Source organism: Anomaloglossus baeobatrachus, chromosome 3 (genome assembly GCF_048569485.1).
Source record: "Anomaloglossus baeobatrachus isolate aAnoBae1 chromosome 3, aAnoBae1.hap1, whole genome shotgun sequence".
NCBI lineage: Eukaryota > Metazoa > Chordata > Amphibia > Anura > Aromobatidae > Anomaloglossus > Anomaloglossus baeobatrachus.
This window is the reverse complement of record NC_134355.1, coordinates 382,613,241-382,633,945: the sequence shown is the minus strand read 5'-3', so window position 1 is coordinate 382,633,945 and position 20,705 is coordinate 382,613,241. Positions and strand designations below refer to the sequence as shown.

Genomic DNA, 20,705 nt, shown 5'->3' with positions numbered 1-20,705 from the left:
AAGTTCCAGACTGGACCAGTGAAATATAGTGGGTGTTGTTTATATGGATTTTTCAAAGGAATTTGATACAGTGCCACACAAAAGATTGATACACAAAATAAGAATAATGAAAGTAGGGAAACTAGGTGTAACTGGATTAAGAACTGGCTCAGTGAAAGGAAACAAAGGGTTGTTTTAATAGAACACACTCAGACTCGGTTACAGTTAACACCTACAGGGGTCATCATTGGGCCCTCTTCTTTTTAACATTTCTTAATGACTTTTTAGGGGGCATACAGAGTAGAATTTCAGTAGTTGCAGACTCTGCAAGGTTATCAGCATAGAAGAGGATAAATTAAAATTACAGTAGAATTTATGTAAGCTACAGGATTATTCTGAGAAATGGTAATTAAAGTTTAAATGTAAGGTCATGCACTTGGACAGAGGAAAAAAAATGTATAATTATGTACTAAATTGAAAAGCACTGGGTAAAATGGTCACTGAAAAAGACTTGGGTGTAAAGATAAATGGGAAACTCAACTTTACTAAAGGCATCTGCTGCCAAGGCTAAGAATGTAAAGTGGGATGCATTAAAAGAGGCATAAATGCTCAAGATGAGAACATAGTTTTGCCTTAATACAAATCACTAGTGCGACCACACTTAGAATACTGAGTAGAATTTTGGTCTCCGGTGTATAAGAAGGACATAGCTGAACTAGATTGGGTGCAGAAAACAGCAACCAAGGTTATTAAAGAAATGGGTGGACTGCAGTACCAAGACAAGTTATTAAAGTTGGGGTTATTAATTTTGAAAAAATAAAGGCTTAGGGGCGATCTTTTTATAATGTACAAATATATTAGGGGACAATAAACAGATCTTTCTGTTTAACTTTTTACACCTAGGCCTGTGACAGAGACAAGGGGGCATCCTCTTCGTCTAGAGGAAATAAAGTTTAATCATAATCACAGATACAGATTCTTCACTGTAAGAGCTGTGGGACTATGTAACTCTCTGCCACATAATGTAATAGTTGATTCACTGCTAAAATTCAAGACAAGATTGGATGCCTTTCTTGAAAAATATAATATTACAGGTTATGTGCACTAGATTCTGTGATTGGGAATTGATCTAGGGAACTAGCCTGCTGTATGTGGTGTTGGGAAGGTATTTTTCCCCTAATGTGAAGCTATTAGTGTTCGCCCCATAAGGTTTTTGCTTTTCCCTGGATCAACATGTTAGGTTACAGGTTTAACTCGATTAACTTAAGTCTAATTTCAACCTTAAAAAACTATGAAATGATCATTCCTGGGGGTCTCTGACAGTGAAATGGCTGCATAATTCCTGATAAGCTACGATGAAGGAGAATCTTATGGAGACACCTCTATTCTGGGGTGGTAAACGTTTTCTAAAGGGTTCAAGAGTAAATTCCTTTGTCCAGTGTATCACTCACTTATCAAAGCTTCAGTGTTGTCTTTTTGTAATTGTTTAGCTAGCTTTATTTCTATTTCACGAATTAAGATGATCATACAGGATAAACCAGAGTAGAAGAGTGAGAGTTGTGCAGCCAACTGTTCTCTCTACCACTGAACACTCAGCCCAAGTACTGGAAGTGATGGTGGATAATGGTTCCGTCCATCACTGGTGGAAGTCCCATCATCAGGTCCTCCTTAATTTTAACCCTGATGTTCACAAGAAAAAAGTAGAAGAAAAGCTGGCACTTCTGAAGATATTGAAAGTTCAAATTCCTTTATTTCTTACTGCATTAAAAAGTAACCGTATTTTTCATTTTCTGAGATGCACCTCTAATTTAGAGAAGGAAAATAGGAAAAAAAAAATTTTAATGTCAAAATGAGGGACTGTCAGCGGCGGTGGTGGAGCAGGTCTGGAAGGTCGGGGATGCTGAAGACTTGGAGAAGGGGGTGTTGCAACTCAGGAGGGTCAGTGGATGGAGGCTCGGTGATACTGCGAGCTTGGGAGTACTGCGGCGGTGGGCGTCATCAATCTGCTGGCGAGCTGCCAGCTTAATTGAATAGCCTGCGGTTGACTAGATGGACAGCAGAGGCGGCGCATGTGCAGATAGGACTTCACGGCCATTTTCTTGAAGTCCATTGCGTTGATCGGCGCATGCGCCGCCTGTGCTGCATTTTTTTGAAGTCCATCACATCAACCATGGGCGATTCATTGGAGCCTGCAGTCAGATCAATTGCACCCGCTGCCATGACACTACATCCTGTGACCCTCCTCAGTTGCTTCGCAGCAGTGACACTGCCTCCTCCAAGCCCTCAGTATTGTTGACCCTGCCTCCTATGACCCCACTCCACTACAATTGCCCCAGTAATCCATATCCAGACTATAAGACGCACCCCCATTTTGCCCCCAGTTTTGGAGGGAAAAGTGTGTCTAATAATCTGGAAAATAGAGTACATGCTTTGTCCCAGTCCGGTGTTCTCAACTTCCTTAGTCATAGAGATGATGTTCACAGTAGATTTGAGCATAAAAGTACCAAGTTACAAAACAAAAGACAATATTTCCATAAAAGCTGACAATGTATGGGTCAGCCAATCTAAGAAAAAAGCTGTATTATTTATAAACTCAAACAAAAACTATATTATTGTTCGGAAACAATATACATTTATATATATTTTAAAATTGCAGTGTACATAAATATTTCACTTACCTAAACCGTAAAACCTGTATTTCCTTAAACCCTGGAAGATTTTCAAATACCTTTTGCATCTATAGAAAACAAAACAAATCTGTTTGTTTAATAAAGTAGTATCAGGAGTATAGAATCAGGACTAGAGAAAAGGTCTGGTTCATACATCAGTGATTTATATATTTTATTAATGTACCATTTTCTTCCATTATATCAAAGCGCGGTAGTTTATCAGATTTTGCTGTTGCTCAAGAATCTTGATGCGCTGTCCATCCAGTCATTAAAACTAAGTAATACAGAGCACCAGACGATCAATAAAATGTGAGACAGGGCCAGGAAAAAGCATCATGACAACACATTATAGAGACAGCCCTGCCAAAGAAAATGTGCTAGCATGTTTATTGTATTCATTGATTTCTGCATTTGAAAAGAAATAATTAATGATTTATTTTGTATTGTGTACAGCAGAGTAAATGTGCTTAGTATTGGGAAAGTATAGCAGGGAATTTAGTTATTTATTTATATCTTTATAAGTGGTGCTTTTTGTTACAAAAATTGTAGAAAAATGTGTAACGTGGCCTAAATGCAGCCTTAAATAGTTAAAGAGGTAGTTCACTACTCTACAGTAGAGGCCACCTCTCTGTAAAACTGAAAGGGAAGGCTTTTTCTATATACCTTGATCATCAAATTCTGCCTGTGAGTAGCTCTGTCACTCATCCCCATGAAGTGACCCTTGGGCTCCAGGACCCCTGGGATCTGGTGATGTCACATCAACTTCCAGTTGACCTGACATCACCGCGGCCAGTCCTAGTCTTCCTGAGGGACTGGGCTCTGGGTGGCGTTTACCCATTCGTCACAGCCCTGGTGCCAGTGCATTGCACAAAAATATTGTGACTTTTTAAACATTGGTCAGCATCAGAATAGATAGATAAACTTTTGCATCCCGGTCACATCATAGCCAGGAGTGCTGATGACCTTGATTCTGGATTAGCAGTTGGCCTTTCTTGAACCACTTTTGGTAGTACTAAGACCTGCATATTTGCAATATCACGTCAGTGGGCTCATCAATGTAATCAATGTAAAGGTGCTATCATATTTGTTAAAATAAGTGCTTATGTATGGTAATTAATGGAAATTAATGAATCCTTTGACATTTGAATTATTCAGGTTTGACAAGTCATTCTCAAAAATTTGATTTGCAGGAAATAGATTTGATAAATTGCAATACTGCACAACTTCTAATTTCCCTGAAAATTGCCCATAAAGGGAACCAGTCAGGTGCAATATGTACCCAGAACCATGAGCAGTTATGAGCAGTTATGAGTGCATATTGCTAATCCCTGCCTAACCGTCCCTGTATCTAGTAGCATAGATAAAGGGATCTTTAGAAAAAGTATTTCTAAAGATCTTTTATATGCTAATGAGCGCAAGGACTAGTCGCAAAGGCATTAGTTCCTGAGCTCATTCCGTCCTCTTAGCATGGCAGCATGCCCGCAAGGGTGTACTAACATGCTATACAATGCAGCATCATCAGCGGTGCCGCGCTACCTCTGTCTGCTTATCAGAAGTCCCTGCACTTCCGATAATGTGCACTAGACCTCTCTGAAGCCGTGACGCGTACACCAAGTTTCATACTGCACACAACCGGAAGTGCTGGAACTTCGGATGAGTGGTCACAGGGGACACAGGTATGCACGTCATCACTGATGATGCTGCATTGAATAGCATGTTACATAGCCCCTGATGGCGTGCTGCCATGCTAAGAGGGTGGAATGAGCACAGGAACTAACACCCTTGCAACTAGTCCCTGCGCTCATTAGCATATGATAAAAGATCTTTTGAAATACGTTTTCTAAAGATCTCTTTGTCTATGCTAGTGTATACAGGGACTGTTAGGCAGGGATTAGCAATATGCACCCAGAACTGCTTGTAGTTCTGGGTGCATATTGTACCGGACAGGTTCACATTAAACACTCTGAAGTCTCCTAGGACTGCATCTATCCACTTTTGCACAAACACTGCTTTAGCAATGTTAATGTGACCTCAATATAGAAACACGTGGTTATCTGGTGCTACTAGTCCATTGTAAAATACAGCACACTGACAGACTTTTCATACTTTTAAAATAAAAAAAGTCCAAAAATAATCCTTCTTAATCATTTGAGATTAAGTAGACTGTTTTCAGCAAAACCCTGACTCAAACTGACAAAGTCGCTGTCAGAGGTAACATCATCTGGCTGGGACTAAAACAAGTAATGTTACTGTGACGCCCTGGACTAGCCAGGTAGTCACAAACATACCGACATACACACCCCCACCCTAGGCAGTTACAGCAGCCAAACACAAAACCCTTGTTGCCTCCCTCCAGGGTCTGATGTTCACACCAGGTGGGGCGGAGCCAAGCGGTTGGCCCCACCCACCGAGGAGTTCACAGGCCTGGAGGTGGGAAAAGTGTGAGATCAGTTTTGGAGGTGAAAGTGAGAGGAGTGAACACTTGGGTGTCTGGGTAGGAGCCCAGACACTAACAGCAAGGTTGGCAGACGGTGGGGTCGGGCGTCGGCCCGCTGGTACCGGACCAGGGAACGGAGTGAAGCTAAGCACACAGGCAGGGCCATTGGACCCCGACCAGGCTTGGAGCTGCCGTCAATAGTCAAATCCGAATGTGACAGGAACCCCAGGCGTTTCCCAACTACCAAGTCCTGATTGAAGGCAACCGTCCACCCAGAGAGTATATACAGCCACCGCAACAGGCTAGAGATCCAAGGGCCAGCGCCTGCGGGCAAAACGGGCTCCTACGGCACCTATACGCCGGGGAGCGGACTACCGGTGGGCAACCACAGGAGTCAAGAACATTTTCAAAGGTGCAGGGAAAGACAGCCACCGTCAGCCGCCCGGGGAGAGCACAACAAAAACACTGCAGCCGGCTGCAGGACCCGTCCATCCAGCCATTTTGGTTTACCAGAGACTCTGTCAGTGATTGTTTGAGTGAGTACACCAATGCCGTCCGGCACCGCGCCGCGCAGTCCCTGCACCCCAGCCATCCAGCCTCCCCGTCACCACCATCGGGCCCTGGGATCACCAACCCCTGCCCACGGAGGGGACAACATATCAGCTGCACCCTACCATCTCTCCCGGGATCCCCGGTACCAGCAGCGGTGGTGCCATTATCACCACAACCCGTGGGTGGCGTCACGAACTATCTCCCTAACCAAATCACCCCCCTTTCACTCATGGGTGAGGAGCGCTGCTCGAGTCCCCGGGTCCGGTCCACCACTCGATCCACCGAGCAGCAGCAGCACAATCCCCAGACCCAAGTGTGGCGAGCGCGTCCCCTCCGCCCGCGACAACTTGGCATCTGCGAACAGGATAGAACTGATCTACTTACCAGTAGAAGTGCGCCTTGTGGTCCACACAGGCGGCGTCCGGCCGAAAAATTGAAAGCGCTGCCATCTTTGACGCGAAAATCTCCCGCTCGAGCGTCTTCCCCGAGCAGGAAAGGCACTAAAGCGAAGCCCCGCCCCAACAAGCGGAAGTGCTGGAAAGAACCAAGGGGGGCGGGTGAAAGTCTGCCTAATGTAGAGGGCAAAAAAGCGGGGATGCCAGGACTCTGCAACATACCCGGTTCCTGGAAGCAGCGTGCAACATGTCTGCACCACCTGAGAGGCCTGAGTCTCCGGAGCCTACCCCCGGGACGGCGGCGTGGCTGAAAACCCAAGTGATGCTGTTGTGCTGTCGTAACCGGGCCCAAGTACGGGACCTGCTGGATCGCTGGACCGATGAGATGGAGGAGCTGGCTGCGGTCATGTGGGCACATGAAATAGAGGCCATGCTAGAGGAGCTGGTGAGTGACCCACGCCCTTGTGTTCCTGAAGGACCGGCCGCTGCGGCTGAAGGACTCGGTCTACCCCTGGCCCCAGTAGGGCCCACCCCATCGCCTGTGCTGGCCGCCCGCACAGCCCCGCTCAGGCCGCCGTCCCCAATGGAGGTGGCAGAGTCCGTGTTGCCCCGCCAGGGCCCGGAGGCCCGTGAGGACGCAAGCGAATCAATAGCTGGAGCAGTTGACTTAGAAGAACTGATGGCGGGCCTCCATACACAGACCGATGACGGATCGCTTGCTACTGAGGAACCACAAGTCTGGGCTCAGTTAGAAACCGTTACAGTCCCTGCACCCCAGCCATCCAGCCTCCCCGTCATCACCATCGGGCCCCGGGATCACCAACCCCTGCCCACGGAGGGGACAACATCTCAGCTGCACCCTACCATCTCTCCCGGGATCCCCGTTACCAGCAGCGGTGGTGCCATTATCACCACGACCCGTGGGTGGCGTCACGAACAATCTCCCTAACCAAACCACCCCCCTTTCACTCACGGGTGAGGAGCACTGCTCGAGTCCCGGGGTCCGGTCCACCGCTCGAGCCACCAAGCAGCAGCAGCAGAAGCCCCGGACCCGAGCGTGGCGAGCACGTCCCCTCCGCCCGCGACATTACATATAGTGCATTTACATTGTCTTAATATCAGACTACTACACTCATCTTTTTTAGTGCTGCAGTTGAATAACGCATTACTGTTTGAAGTATTTGTTCACATTTTTAGGGCTCTCTATTGAAGAGTTGTGAATTTTGACCATGTCTTACTATCCTAAAACACACTAAAATTTACACAGGCTATGATAGTTTCTCTTGATTGACTGTGCTATACCATTTTGGGAGAGCCCCCGTGGACGCAGCTGAGGTCATTTGAACCTTTTGTGGCTGAAGAAATCTTCAGCAATATGTAAAATGGAAGGAAGCATTTTTTTTTAACAATTTGCTTGCATTGAATCACAAATTATGCAAATTTGGCAGGATTGAAAATGTGACACATTTGATTCACATTGAATTATTTCACTCATTTTTAGTCATTAATCAAAAACGCTACTTTTACAAGCACTGTGGTAAATATGAGGTTCCTTTTACTATGTTGCTTCCATTTGCATGCAGAGAACAAAAACGTTTAGAGCTCAAAGCTTCAAACACCAGTTTGTGTTCTCAGCATGAGCAGTAAGAAAAGGTACATGCTGCATTATTTTACCGTGTGGATCAAGATGAGAGATTCTCTTCAACAGCACATTTAGGAACAGAACCCTTCATTTTGAAAGTACAGTTTTCCAACTTTGCATGCAACCTGTTACCCCAGGAGAATTACTGTGTAAGCAAAGAGTTATGAAAAATATCCTCTTTAGTCCAAATACTTCTTTTTACTATGCAAATATTTTCCACCAGATGCCTGCTAATGAACTACGGTAGCATGTCATTAAAATAACTGAAAGTTAAAAAGTTGGATTCTGTAAATATTTACATTTACATAAATAATTTATATTATAAGGTATTATTTATTCAAAATCAAGTTTACTTTCTTATGAAGAACTAGTCATAGAAATACTGAAAAACTTGCATAGGTTTAAGGGGTTGGCCACGTTATCTTTATTTTAACAAGTACAGTTGTGCTCCAAAGTTTACATACCCCGGCAGATTTTTTGCTTTTGTGGCCTTTTTTCAGAGAATAGGAATGATAACATAAAATCTTTTTTTTTCCACTCATGGTTAGTGGTTGGGTGAAGCCATTGATTGTCAATTTCTATTTTTAAATCATAATGACAACCAAAAACATCCAAATGACTCTGATCAAAAGTTCCCATAACATGGGGATTTTGGCCTGATAACAGCACAGAAGGTGACACAAATGGGTTTGAATGGCTAATAAAGGTAACATCCTCACCTGTGACCTGTTTGCTTGTAATCAGTGTGTGTGCATAAGAGTCGAGTGAGTTTCTGGGATTCAGACAGACTCTTGCATCTTTCAACCAGCCACTGACGTTTCTGGATGGTGAGTCATGGGGAAAGCAAAAGAATTGTCAAAGGTGTCAACGGATCTACAGGAAAAAATAGTTGAACTGTATAAAACCGGAAAGGGGTACAAAAAGATATCCAAGGAATTGGTAATGCCAGTCACCAGTGTTCAAGCTGTGATTAACAAATGGAAAATCAGGGGCTCTGTAAAAAACCAAACCACAGTCAAGTAGACCAACAAAATTTTCGGCCACAACTTACAGGAAAATTGTTCGGGATCCAAAGAAAAACCCACAAATAACATCAGCTGAAATACAGGACTCACTGAAAACTAGCGCTGTGGTTTCAAGATGCACAATAAGGAGACACTTGAAGAAAAATGGGCTGCATGATGGAGTCACCAGAAGAAAGCCATTACTGCGCAAATGCCACAACGTATCTCACCTACAATACACCAAACAGCACCGACAAGCCTCCAAACTTTTGAAACAAGGTAATTTGGAGTGATGAGACAAAAATCAAACTTTTTGGCCACAACCATAAATGTTACATTTGGAGAGGTGTCAACAAGGCCTATGATGAAAAGAACACCATTCCTACTGTAAATCAGGATCGCAGATGATGTGTGGATGTGTGAGCTACAAAGGCACAGGAAACTTGATCAAAGTTGAAGGAAAAAAGAATGCAGCACGTTATCAGCAAATACTGCATGCAAATTTGCACTCATCAGTTCGGAAGCTGTGCATGGGACGTACTTTGATGTTCCAACATGACAACCATCCAAAACACAAGGCCAAGTCGACCTATCATTGGCTACAGCAGAACAAAGTGAGGGTTCTGGAGTGGCCATCTCAGTCTCCTGACCTCAATATCATTGAGCTACTCTGGGGATAACTCAAGAGCGCAGTTCATGCAAGAAAGCCCAGGAATTTACACGAACTGGAGGCTTTTTGCCAAGAAGAATGGGCAGTTTTACTATCTGAAAAAATAAAGAGCCTCATCCACAACTACCACAAAAGACTTCAAGCTGTCATTGATGTTAGGAGGGAAATACACGTTATAAGGAAACTGGGGTATGTGAATGTTTGATGTGGGTCATTTGGATGTTTTTGGTTATCATTATGATTTAAAAGAGAAAACACACTTGTGTTTAAAGCCCACTGACCCCTGTCATACACTCACCTTCCAGCGGCTTCATAGTTTTTTTGGTGCTGCTCCAGTCCCGTGGTGCCATTCTGTTTTGACTGGCTGGAAATAGAAGTTACATCAAAAGATTTCAATGCAACTTTATAGCAGGCTTTACACGCTGCGATCTCGCTAGCGAGATCGCAAGCGGTCATACTTGCCCCCGTCGGTTGTGCGACACGGGCAAATCGCTGCCCGTCGCGCACAACCTCGCATACCCCCGTCACACGGACTTACCTGTCCTGCGACGTCGCTCTGGCCGGCAAACTGCCTCCTTTCTAAGGGGGTGGGTTGTGCGGCGTCACAGCGACGGCACACAGCAGCCGTCCAATAGAAGCGGAGGTGCGGAGATGAGCGGGACGTAAACATCCCGCCCACCTCCTTCCTTCCGCATAGCTGGTGGAGGCAGGTAAGGAGATGTTCCTCGCTCCTGCGGTGTCACACACAGCGATGTGTGCTGCCGCAGGAACGAGGAACAACATCACTAATTAGAAGAGAACGATTTTTTGTTTTAGGATGACCTCTTCGCGGCAAACGATTTTGGCCTCTTTTGCGATCGTTTTAGGTCACACATAAGTGTCACACACTGTGATATCGTTAATGACGCCGGATGTGCGTCACAAACAACGTGACCCTGACGACAATTCATTAACGGTATCGTAGCGTGTAAAGCCTGCTTATGAGAGCCACAACGGTGCTCTCATAGACTTTTATTGATTTGTGACCTTCAGGGGACACTGGAGCTGCCAGAAGGTCACAAATAACAGGAGACCGATCTGACAGATGCTGGAAAAAGATGAAGATGGTGGCAAGTGAGTATAAAGCAGAAGTCAGGAACTTATATGTAAAGCCCAACTCCATTAAAAGAACACTCTGAACTGGTGCTTTAAGGTAAGATAACTTGCTTGTAATTTTTTATTAAAGTCATTATACCATCTGCTCCTTTTTTCTACTAACAGTCGCTTATTTTTTACTTCTGTTACTTTCTTACATGGCAGGTTTCTCCTTTAATCACAGTGGTTTCATATAGAAAATCTCCCGAGAATGCACGCGTATAAATATGCTTCATTTAGAATGTCAGTCCATGTCTCCGGCACAATTGATTATTGAGCTCACGCTAGACCATTATGAATGACAGCGATATTTTCAGAAAAGAAAATCTTGCTGATTTACATCAAGGTAAAAACCAGCAGTTCTAGTTTTGCATGCAATATACATTGGACTGTTAATGGACCAATAATTCCAGATGGCTTTTAGGCTCTCTGACTAAAGTACTACAATCTGTACAAGTGAAAATATTCTAATGGGTAAAAGAGACTGAAAGCTTGTTGTGCAGATTTATAAATGAGATTCTGCGAGAGAGCGTATGTTTTTTCATCAATCATTTCAATAGCATGCATTTGTCTCACTGCTTTATGTGTATCCTCTCTATGGCACTATATATTGCTTCTTATCAATCACAATACATATTATACCTAAGAGCAGTTTACCTAACCGAAAAGTCGGTGTACACAAAAATCAACAACATGGCTGATGGAAGATGGCCAAGACAAATCATGTGATTTACACAAGAAGGTCTAGTTTCTACAATTTCTGGAGAAAACAATGAATTGATGACTTGTTTGACATTTTCTTAAAATTGCGATTAGAGTTGAGCAAATAGATTCACAGGACCCTGATCTAGAAGCCACACTGGAGTCTACATCTACCAGATCTGAGCCCCGGGAACCCTGTACTACCTGCGGACATTGCTGGTCCCTCTTCCAGATAGGCCTTGTGACATCATTACGAAAGGGCCCATGGTATGCATCACATTGTACCAGGACAACCACTTAGATGAGGCACCAATAATGCTGGTAGGTTGTAGGGGATCAGGGTGCAGATTTCTTTACAGAATATGAATATTAATTCAGTATACAGTATAATTACAATATTCTGCACTGATTCATATGACTAAAATGAGTTGCTTTCCCACACATGCACCTTTGAAGCACCACTCCAGCATTTCTTTTATTTCACCACTGGAGTGATGCTTTTCATCAATGTCCACTGCCCCTAGTGTTGTACTCACCTGCCACTATCTTCTGTAATCTCCGCTGCCCTGGTCTGTCTCTGGCCATTTGTGACCTACCGGAAGTTCCAGTGTTTCATGGAGCATGTCAGAGGTCACTTTATAATACAAGTCTATGAGAGCCTCATTCTGGCCTCATTTTCACTCTCATAGACTTGCACTGAGAGCTTGTGACATAACTTCTGACTTCCAGTCAGTCAGAAGTTATGGGCACAACATGGCGCCGCAGGACTGGAGCGAAACCAGAAACAAGTGAAGACACTGGAGGGTGAGTATTAGACCATGTGCAGGGAGATTAGGTTTAGAAGAATACTCCAGCACTGAAAAAAACCCCCACTGGAGTGGTGCTTTAAGCTACCAGCAAGTATATGAATTCTAGGGGTTATTGAGAAAACACTGTGGAATTCCACCGAAACTTACTAAGAACACAGAAACTTGCTAGTGCATTTGCTGTGTGACCTGTTGGCTAATGGCAGTTTTTGGTGAGGTTTTTTTTACTTCTTTTTGAATTGATGTCCTATTCTGTGAATCATATTGAATGTAGCATAGGGACGTGGGCACCCTTGATGTCGGGCTACAAGCTTATGTATTTTGGCCAAAATGTGGACCAATACCTCACTTTATTATCTAATATTTTATATCATTTTTTTTATTGCACAATGTTCTGCTGGATGCAGCCGGGCCTTTGGGGTGCCTGTCTTTTGTGTTGAGGCACTGATATAGTGCGGGGAAGCCCGCCTGATCTAAATGTATTGGCGTCATACATTTTTATAGGCTATAATAAGCCAGTCACTGTGGATCACACATACCTGTGTGACTGGAGCCCTATGCAAACCCTATCTGTGTACAGTTTTAATACCAGCAATCTCCATAATATGGTAGGCTTATGGGTATTCTGCACCTGTGTTGCCCCAACCTTTATTATAGGGGTCCGGCTGCATCCTGCTACTGCATTTGCTGTTTGACCTGTTGGCTAACGGCAGTTTTTGGTGAGTTTTTTTTACTTCTTTTAGAACATAGAAACTTCATACAAAATATTGCCCTTGGTCAGAGTTAATTATATTATGAACTGAACAGTGCTGAAGAGCAACATCCATGTATCACTGCTTAGTTCAAATTCAGATTATATTTGTTATATAGCTTATACATCAGATAAACCAGAAAAAAACCTGTAAAACTGAAAGATATATGTTTTAAATTACACTCAAATTCATAGGTAGGGACCACTCCCAACAGAAACGTTCTCTACTAAACTTGTGTTAATATGTCTGTAATGTAGAGTGTTTGTCTTAATATACTTACTGATCTTCTCCGGCAGGGTCGGACTGGGGTGCCACGGGCCCACCAGGGAAATTGCCTCTAGGGGCCCCCACTATGGCTACCATAAAAGTTTTTATTACTTGAAAATTTTCGGCTTCTCTCAGTATAACATGCGCCTTTTAGCAAACTACGGTATACAGTGAGCAGAAGAGACCTGTCCTGTGCCTGCAGATAGCGCAGGATTTCTTGTAGCCTCTTATTTATTGCAGGTAATAATGGAATCTGTTATTTACAGTCAGTCGCAGTTTTTCTTACACACGGACATTCCTGGTCCTAGGTAAACCACAGAGTCCATCAGCCAAACATTATTCAAAGAGAAGAAAAATGTTATCCAGCATCTTCAGATGGAAAAGATTACTAATGTTACCTCTGCCACCATCTATTCACCGGATAGGGAAATCCCATATTAGGCCCTGTGCGCACACTGCGCATTTTGCCACGGATTTTGCTGCAAAAAAGCTGCAGATTTTGTCCATAACCCTCCTGAAGTCCTTCTCCAGCAAAATCTATGAGAAAATCAAAATGCTGTGAGCACACTGAGTTTTTTTTTTCTCTCCAGAATTTCTGCAGCAAAAAGAAGTAGCATGCCACTGAATTTTTGCAAGTACCTGTGTTTTTGCCATTAAATAATAGTTAAAAATTGCAGGGACCAACCTGTGGAAAAACTGCGGCAAATCACCACCATTTTGGTGCATTTTTTATCGCGGGTGCGGAATTTTCTTAAGAAAATGCCATTTTCCAGTGCGCACAGGGACTAAAGGCTGCTTTACACGCAACGACATCTCGTTAGCGATGTCGTTGGGGTCACGGAATTCGTGACGCACATCCGTTCTCGTTAGCGACGTCGTTGCGTGTGACACGTTCGAGCGACCGCTAACGATCAAAAATACTCACCTTATCGTTGATCGTTGATCGTTGACATGCTGTCCAGTTCCCAAATATCGCTGCTGCTGCAGGACGCAGGTTGTTCGTCATTCCTGCGGTAGCACACATCACTATGTGTGACACCGCAGGAACGAGGAACATCACCTCACCGTACCTGCGGCCGCCGGCAATGAGGAAGGAAGGAGGTGGGCAGGATGTTCGGCCTGCTCATCTCTGCCCCTCCGCTTCAATTGAATGGCCGCTTAGTGACATCGCTGTGACGCCAAACGAACCGCCCCCTTAGAAAGGAGGCGGTTCGCTGGTCACAGCGACGTCGCTAGGCAGGTAAGTAGTGGGACGGGTCCAAGTGATGGTGTGCGCCACGGGCAGCGATTTGCCCGTGACGCACAACCGGCGGGGGCAGGTACGCTCGCTAGCGATCTCGCTAGTGAGATCACAGCATGTAAAGTGGCCTTAAGAGTCAGTATGTGGAGGTGTGAAGCATTACCCTCCATACACTCTTCCATTTGGAGACTCTGGTGAATTCTCTTCTCTTTCCATCGTCACACATTACATAGTTATCAGTTAATGATCGGCCCCCAGTGTCTGTACTAGATGTGGACAGTCATTCTGTGGGGACAGAGGCCTATGAAAGCCGCACTATGGTTTCCACATTAGTTTTACATGTTGGATAAACCCTTCACTAGTCCTGTGTATTCTGACAATACTATTTACTAATACTAAAAATTCTGACTATAGGCAGATTAGGCTTTTTTTTAACATGTATTTATATTGAGGCCCCTCCTGTACTATTATCACATATAGAGGCCCCCTGAAGACTAATTACATATAGCCTAAGATAATAACACTGACACTGGGGGTACAGGATACTGACACTGGGGTACAGGAAAATGACACTGGGGGTACAGGATACTATCACTGGGGGTACAGGATACTGACACTGGGGGTGCAGGATACTGACACTGGGGTACAGGATACTGACACTGGGGTACAGAATAATGACACTGAGGGTACAGGATAATGACACTGGGGGTACAGGATAATGACACTGACACTGGGGGTGCAGGATACTGACACTGGGGGTGCAGGATAATGACATGACATTGAGGGTACAGGATACTGACCCTGGGGGTACAGGATACTGACACTGGGGTACAGGATACTGACACTGGGGGTACATGATACTGACACTGGGAGTACATGGTACTGACACTGGGGTACAGGATACTGACACTGGGGTACAGGATAATGACACTGGAGGTACAGGATACTGACCCTGGGGGTACAAGATACTGACACTGGGGGTACAGGATACTGACACTGGGGTACAGGATACTGACACTGGGGGTACATGATACTGACACTGGGAGTACATGGTACTGACACTGGGGTACAGGATACTGACACTGGGGTACAGGATAATGACACTGGAGGTACAGGATACTGACCCTGGGGGTACAGGATACTGACACTGGGGTACAGGATACTGACACTGGGGGTACATGATACTGACACTGGGAGTACATGATACTGACACTGGGGTACAGGATAATGACACTGGAGGTACAGGATACTGACACTGGGGGTACAGGAAACAAACACTGGGGTACAGGATAATGACACAGGGGGTACAGGATAAGGACACTGACACTGGGGGTGCAGGATACTGACACTGGGGTACAGGATACTGACACTGGGGTACAGGATACTGACACTGGGGGTACAGGATAATGACACTGGGGGTACAGGATAATGACACTAGGGTTACAGAATACTGACACTGGGGTACAGGATACTGACACTGGGGGTACAGGATACTGACACTGGGGGTACAGAACATTGACACTGACACTGGGGGTACAGGATACAGACACTGGGGCTACAGGATACTGACACTGGGGGTACAGGATACTGACACTGGGGGTACAGGATAATGATACTGGGGTACATGATAATGACACTGACACTGGGGGTACAGGATAATGACACTGACACTGAGGGTACAGGATAATAACACTGACACTGGGGTTACAGGATACTGACACTGGGGACAGGATAATGACAATAGGGGTACAGGATACTGACACTGAGGGTACAGGATACTGACACTGGGGTGCAGGATAATGACACTGCCACTGAGGGTACAGGATAATGACACTGGGGTACAGGATACTGACACTGGGGTACAGGATAATGACACTGGGAGTACAGGATACTGACACTGGGAGTACAGGATACTGACACTGGGGGTAAAGCATACTGACTCTGGGGTACAGGATAATAACACTGGGGTACAGGATAATGACACTGGGGTACAGGATAATGACACTGGGGGGTAAAGGATAATGACATTGGCACTGGAGGGTACAGGATAATGACAATGAAACTGGGGGTAGAGTATAATAACATTGACACTGGGGGTACAGGATAATGACACTGACACTCGGGGTACATGATAATGACACTGATACTGGGGGTACAGGATAATGATGTTGACACTAGTGGTACAGGATAATGAAACTGACACTGAGGGTACAGGATAATGACACTGACACTGGGGGTACAGGATAATGACATTGACACTGGGGGTGCAGGATAAGACACTTGATATCAGAGAATGGGAAAGCTGAGGACAATATGGATCTCAGACCATAGAAAAGATGAATGATGATGAGGAAAAGAGCCTCTTTCTCTCAACTCAGCACCCAGCTTTCCCAATCCCATCCCATGCTGTTACTGCTGCTATCCCTCTTTCCCTAATCCCTACTGATATATGGCTACTGTGTGGACTTCACTCACATCATACAGCAGGGACTGGTGCACACACAATGCACCCCCAAAATCACACACACCCAGCACCCCCAAATTACACACACCCCTGCATCCCCCAAATCACACACGGCACACACCCTTTTTCGTATATTATTATTATTATTATTATTATATTACCCCTCTCAAACACACTGAAATCACATGTGCCACACACATAGTATCCCTTAACACCCCTCTGTCTCAGTCTGGACCCCCCCCCATATGCCACTCACCCTGCACCCCCCCATGTCCCACTCATCCCTCTCTTACCAGACATTTCTTCCTCCGGCACATCATCCTTGGTCAGCAGCTCCTGCCCGGCTCCTCCCACACGGTCACATGGGCAAGAGTCATCGCAGGTCCTAGCTGATCCACCACTAGAATGCATCTTCTTCCTCTCGGATGGAGCTCCTGCTCTGGCTCTGCCGCGCTGCAGCTCATAAGCTCCGGGTGCCTCCAGGTCATGAGCACCCCTCTCCCCCCCGTGTAGCTACTGGCGTTATCATCTGACTGCCTGAATACAATATTATCACCTGCAGTGGCATCTGGCGAGCCGCGGCCGAAGGTCATTGTAATACACCCGGCGGGGGGCCCAGCAAGCTGCTGGAGACAGCATAGATTACAGACAAGGTTGGGGCCAACCGGGGATTTCCCCGCTACCCCGTCATGCCAGACCGACAGTGTTCTCCAGTTCCGGCTTCACTCTGGTTCTCGTCTGTTTCTTGTGAGTGTTCACAGGGACAATTCTGTTAATTCCGCCAATTTAAGCACATGGAGACTCAGAACAACGCTCCATAGACTTAATGGTGCTTTACACGCTGCAACATCGCGAACGATATATCTTTGGGGTCACGTCGTTAGTGATGCACATCCGGCGCCGTTAGCGACATCGCAGGGTGTGACACCAAGGAGCGACGATCAACGATTGCAAAAGCGTCAAAAATCGCTGATTGTTGACTCGTCTCTCCTTTTCATAATATCGTTGCTGCTGCAGGTACGATGTTGTTCGTCGTTCCTGCGGCATCACACATCGCTATGTGTGACACCGCAGGAATGACGAACATCTCCTTACCTGCGTCCACTGGCAATGAGGAAGGAAGGAGGTGGCGGCATGTTCCGGCCGCTCATCTCCGCCCCTCCTCTGCTATTGGGCGGCCACTTAGTGACGCCACAGTGACGTCGCTATGACGCCGAACGTACCTCCCCCTTGAAGGAGGGATTGTTCGGCGGTCACAGCGACGTCGCTGAATATGTATGCGCGTGTCACGCTGCCGTAGCGATAATGTTCACTACGGCAGTGATTACCAAATGTCGCACGAACATCGAGGGTGGGTGCTATCGCGCACGACATCTCTAGCTATCTCTGGCGATGTCGCAGCGTGTAAAGCACCCTTTACATTGTGAAGGCAACTTTCAATCCACACCTGAACCCCTTTGTGATCCGCCGAGTCACATTACCTAGAACAGTTGCCAATCTGTGCTGCAAACCGATGAAGACAGCAATGAGTAAGTATTTACTTAAAGGAGTTGTCTCATGAATAGAGATGAGCGAACCGGTCGCGGTTCGGCTCGAGGTTGGTTCGCCGAACGGACCTCCCGTTCGAGTTCGGTTCGTCGAACGTTCGACGAACCGAACTCGAACTGCATAGGAAACAATGGCAGGCAATCACAAACACAGAAAAACACCTAGAAAACACCCTCAAAGGTGTCCTAAAGGTGACAAACAACTCAAACACATTGGAAAGTGACAAGGACATATACTCATGCGAAAACAAAACAGCTGGACAAGGAAAAAGAGGAGGACACACAGATATAGGCATGGCACGCCCTTCTAAAATCATGTAAAACACCGCAAGGTGACTCCAAGCGGAGTCTCCCTTTTTTCCAAAAATTGGGCCACACACACACCCACCCCTTCAGTGGTAGCACTTGTGCCCCAGTTGCACACTTCACAGCTAGATTTGCATCAAGCACATTGAAAAATACGCCATAATTAACCGTCCCCAGGATGACACCAGGGTAGGTAGCTAAGTCTTTCCTGATCCCAGCTCTGTTCATCTTGGCTTCTTTTAAAAACACATCAAGCAAGGGTTACTCCAAGCGGAGTCTCCCTTTTTTCCAAAAATTGGGCCCCACACACACCCACCCCTTCAGTGGCAGCAGTTGTGCCCTAGTTGTACACTTCACAGCTACATTTGCATCAAGCACATTCAAAAATACGCCATTCTTATCCATCCCCAGGATGACACCGGGGTAGGTAGCAAAGTCTTTGCTGACCCATGACTTGTTCATCTTGGCTTCTTTTAAAAACAATGTAAGCAAGGGTTACTCCAAGCGGAGTCTCCCTTTTTTCCAAAAATTGGGCCCCACACACCCACCCATTCAGTGGCAGCAGTTGTGCCCCAGTTGTACACTTCACAGCTAGATTTGCATCAAGCACATTCAAAAATACGTCATTCTTATCCGTCCCCAGGATGACACCGGGGTAGGGAGCAAAGTCTTTCCTGATCCCAGCTCTGTTCATCTTGGCTTCTTTTAAAAACACATCAAGCAAGGGTTACTCCAAGCGGAGTCTCCCTTTTTTCCAAAAATTGGGCCCCACACACCCACCCATTCAGTGGCAGCAGTTGTGCCCCAGTTGTACACTTCACAGCTACATTTGCATCAAGCACATTCAAAAATACGCCATTCTTATCCGTCCCCAGGATGACACCGGGGTAGGTAGCAAAGTCTTTCCTGATCCCAGCTCTGTTCATCTTGGCTTCTTTTAAAAAAACATCAAGCAAGGGTTACTCCAAGCGGAGTCTCCCTTTTTTTCCAAAAATTGGGCCCCACACACCCACCCATTCAGTGGCAGCAGTTGTGCCCTAGTTGTACACTTCACAGCTACATTTGCATCAAGCACATTCAAAAATACGCCATTCTTATCCATCCCCAGGATGACACCGGGGTAGGTAGCAAAGTCTTTGCTGACCCATGACTTGTTCATCTTGGCTTCTTTTAAAAACAATGTAAGCAAGGGTTACTCCAAGCGGAGTCTCCCTTTTTTCCAAAAATTGGGCCCCACACACCCACCCATTCAGTGGCAGCAGTTGTGCCCCAGTTGTACACTTCACAGCTAGATTTGCATCAAGCACATTCAAAAATACGTCATTCTTATCCGTCCCCAGGATGACACCGGGGTAGGTAGCAAAGTCTTTCCTGATCCCAGCTCTGTTCATCTTGGCTTCTTTTAAAAACACATCAAGCAAGGGTTACTCCAAGCGGAGTCTCCCTTTTTTTCCAAAAATTGGGCCCCACACACCCACCCATTCAGTGGCAGCAGTTGTGCCCCAGTTGTACACTTCACAGCTACATTTGCATCAAGCACATTCAAAAATACGCCATTGTTATCCGTCCCCAGGATGACACCGGGGTAGGTAGCAAAGTCTTTCCTGATCCCAGCTCTGTTCATCTTGGCTTCTTTTAAAAACACATCAAGCAAGGGTTACTCCAAGCGGAGTCTCCCTTTTTTTCCAAAAATTGGGCCCCACACACCCACCCATTCAGTGGCAGCAGTTGTGCCCCAGTTGTACACTTCACAGCTAGATTTGCATCAAGCACATTCAAAAATACGTCATTCTTATCCGTCCCCAGGATGACACCGGGGTAGGTAGCAAAGTCTTTGCTGACCCATGACTTGTTCATCTTGGCTTCTTTTAAAAACAATGTAAGCAAGGGTTACTCCAAGCGGAGTCTCCCTTTTTTTCCAAAAATTGGGCCCCACACACCCACCCATTCAGTGGCAGCACTTGTGCCCTAGTTGTACACTTCACAGCTAGATTTGCATCAAGCACATTCAAAAATACGCCATTCTTATCCATCCCCAGGATGATACCGGGGTAGGTAGCAAAGTCTTTCCTGATCCCAGCTCTGTTCATCTTGGCTTCTTTTAAAAACACATCAAGCAAGGGTTACTCCAAGCGGAGT

The 20,705-nt window shown here is 45.6% G+C and overlaps 1 protein-coding gene across 1 annotated transcript in view; it reads right to left on the bottom strand.

Moving 5' to 3' along the window:
* IMPG1 (interphotoreceptor matrix proteoglycan 1) overlaps positions 1 to 20,705 on the bottom strand; it is a 601,870-nt gene that overhangs the window by 421,169 nt on the left and 159,996 nt on the right. Inside the window, exon 9 of the mRNA XM_075341503.1 lies at positions 2,658 to 2,716. Coding sequence (XP_075197618.1) covers positions 2,658 to 2,716 — 59 coding nt within the window. The remainder of the gene's footprint in view (positions 1 to 2,657; positions 2,717 to 20,705) is intronic.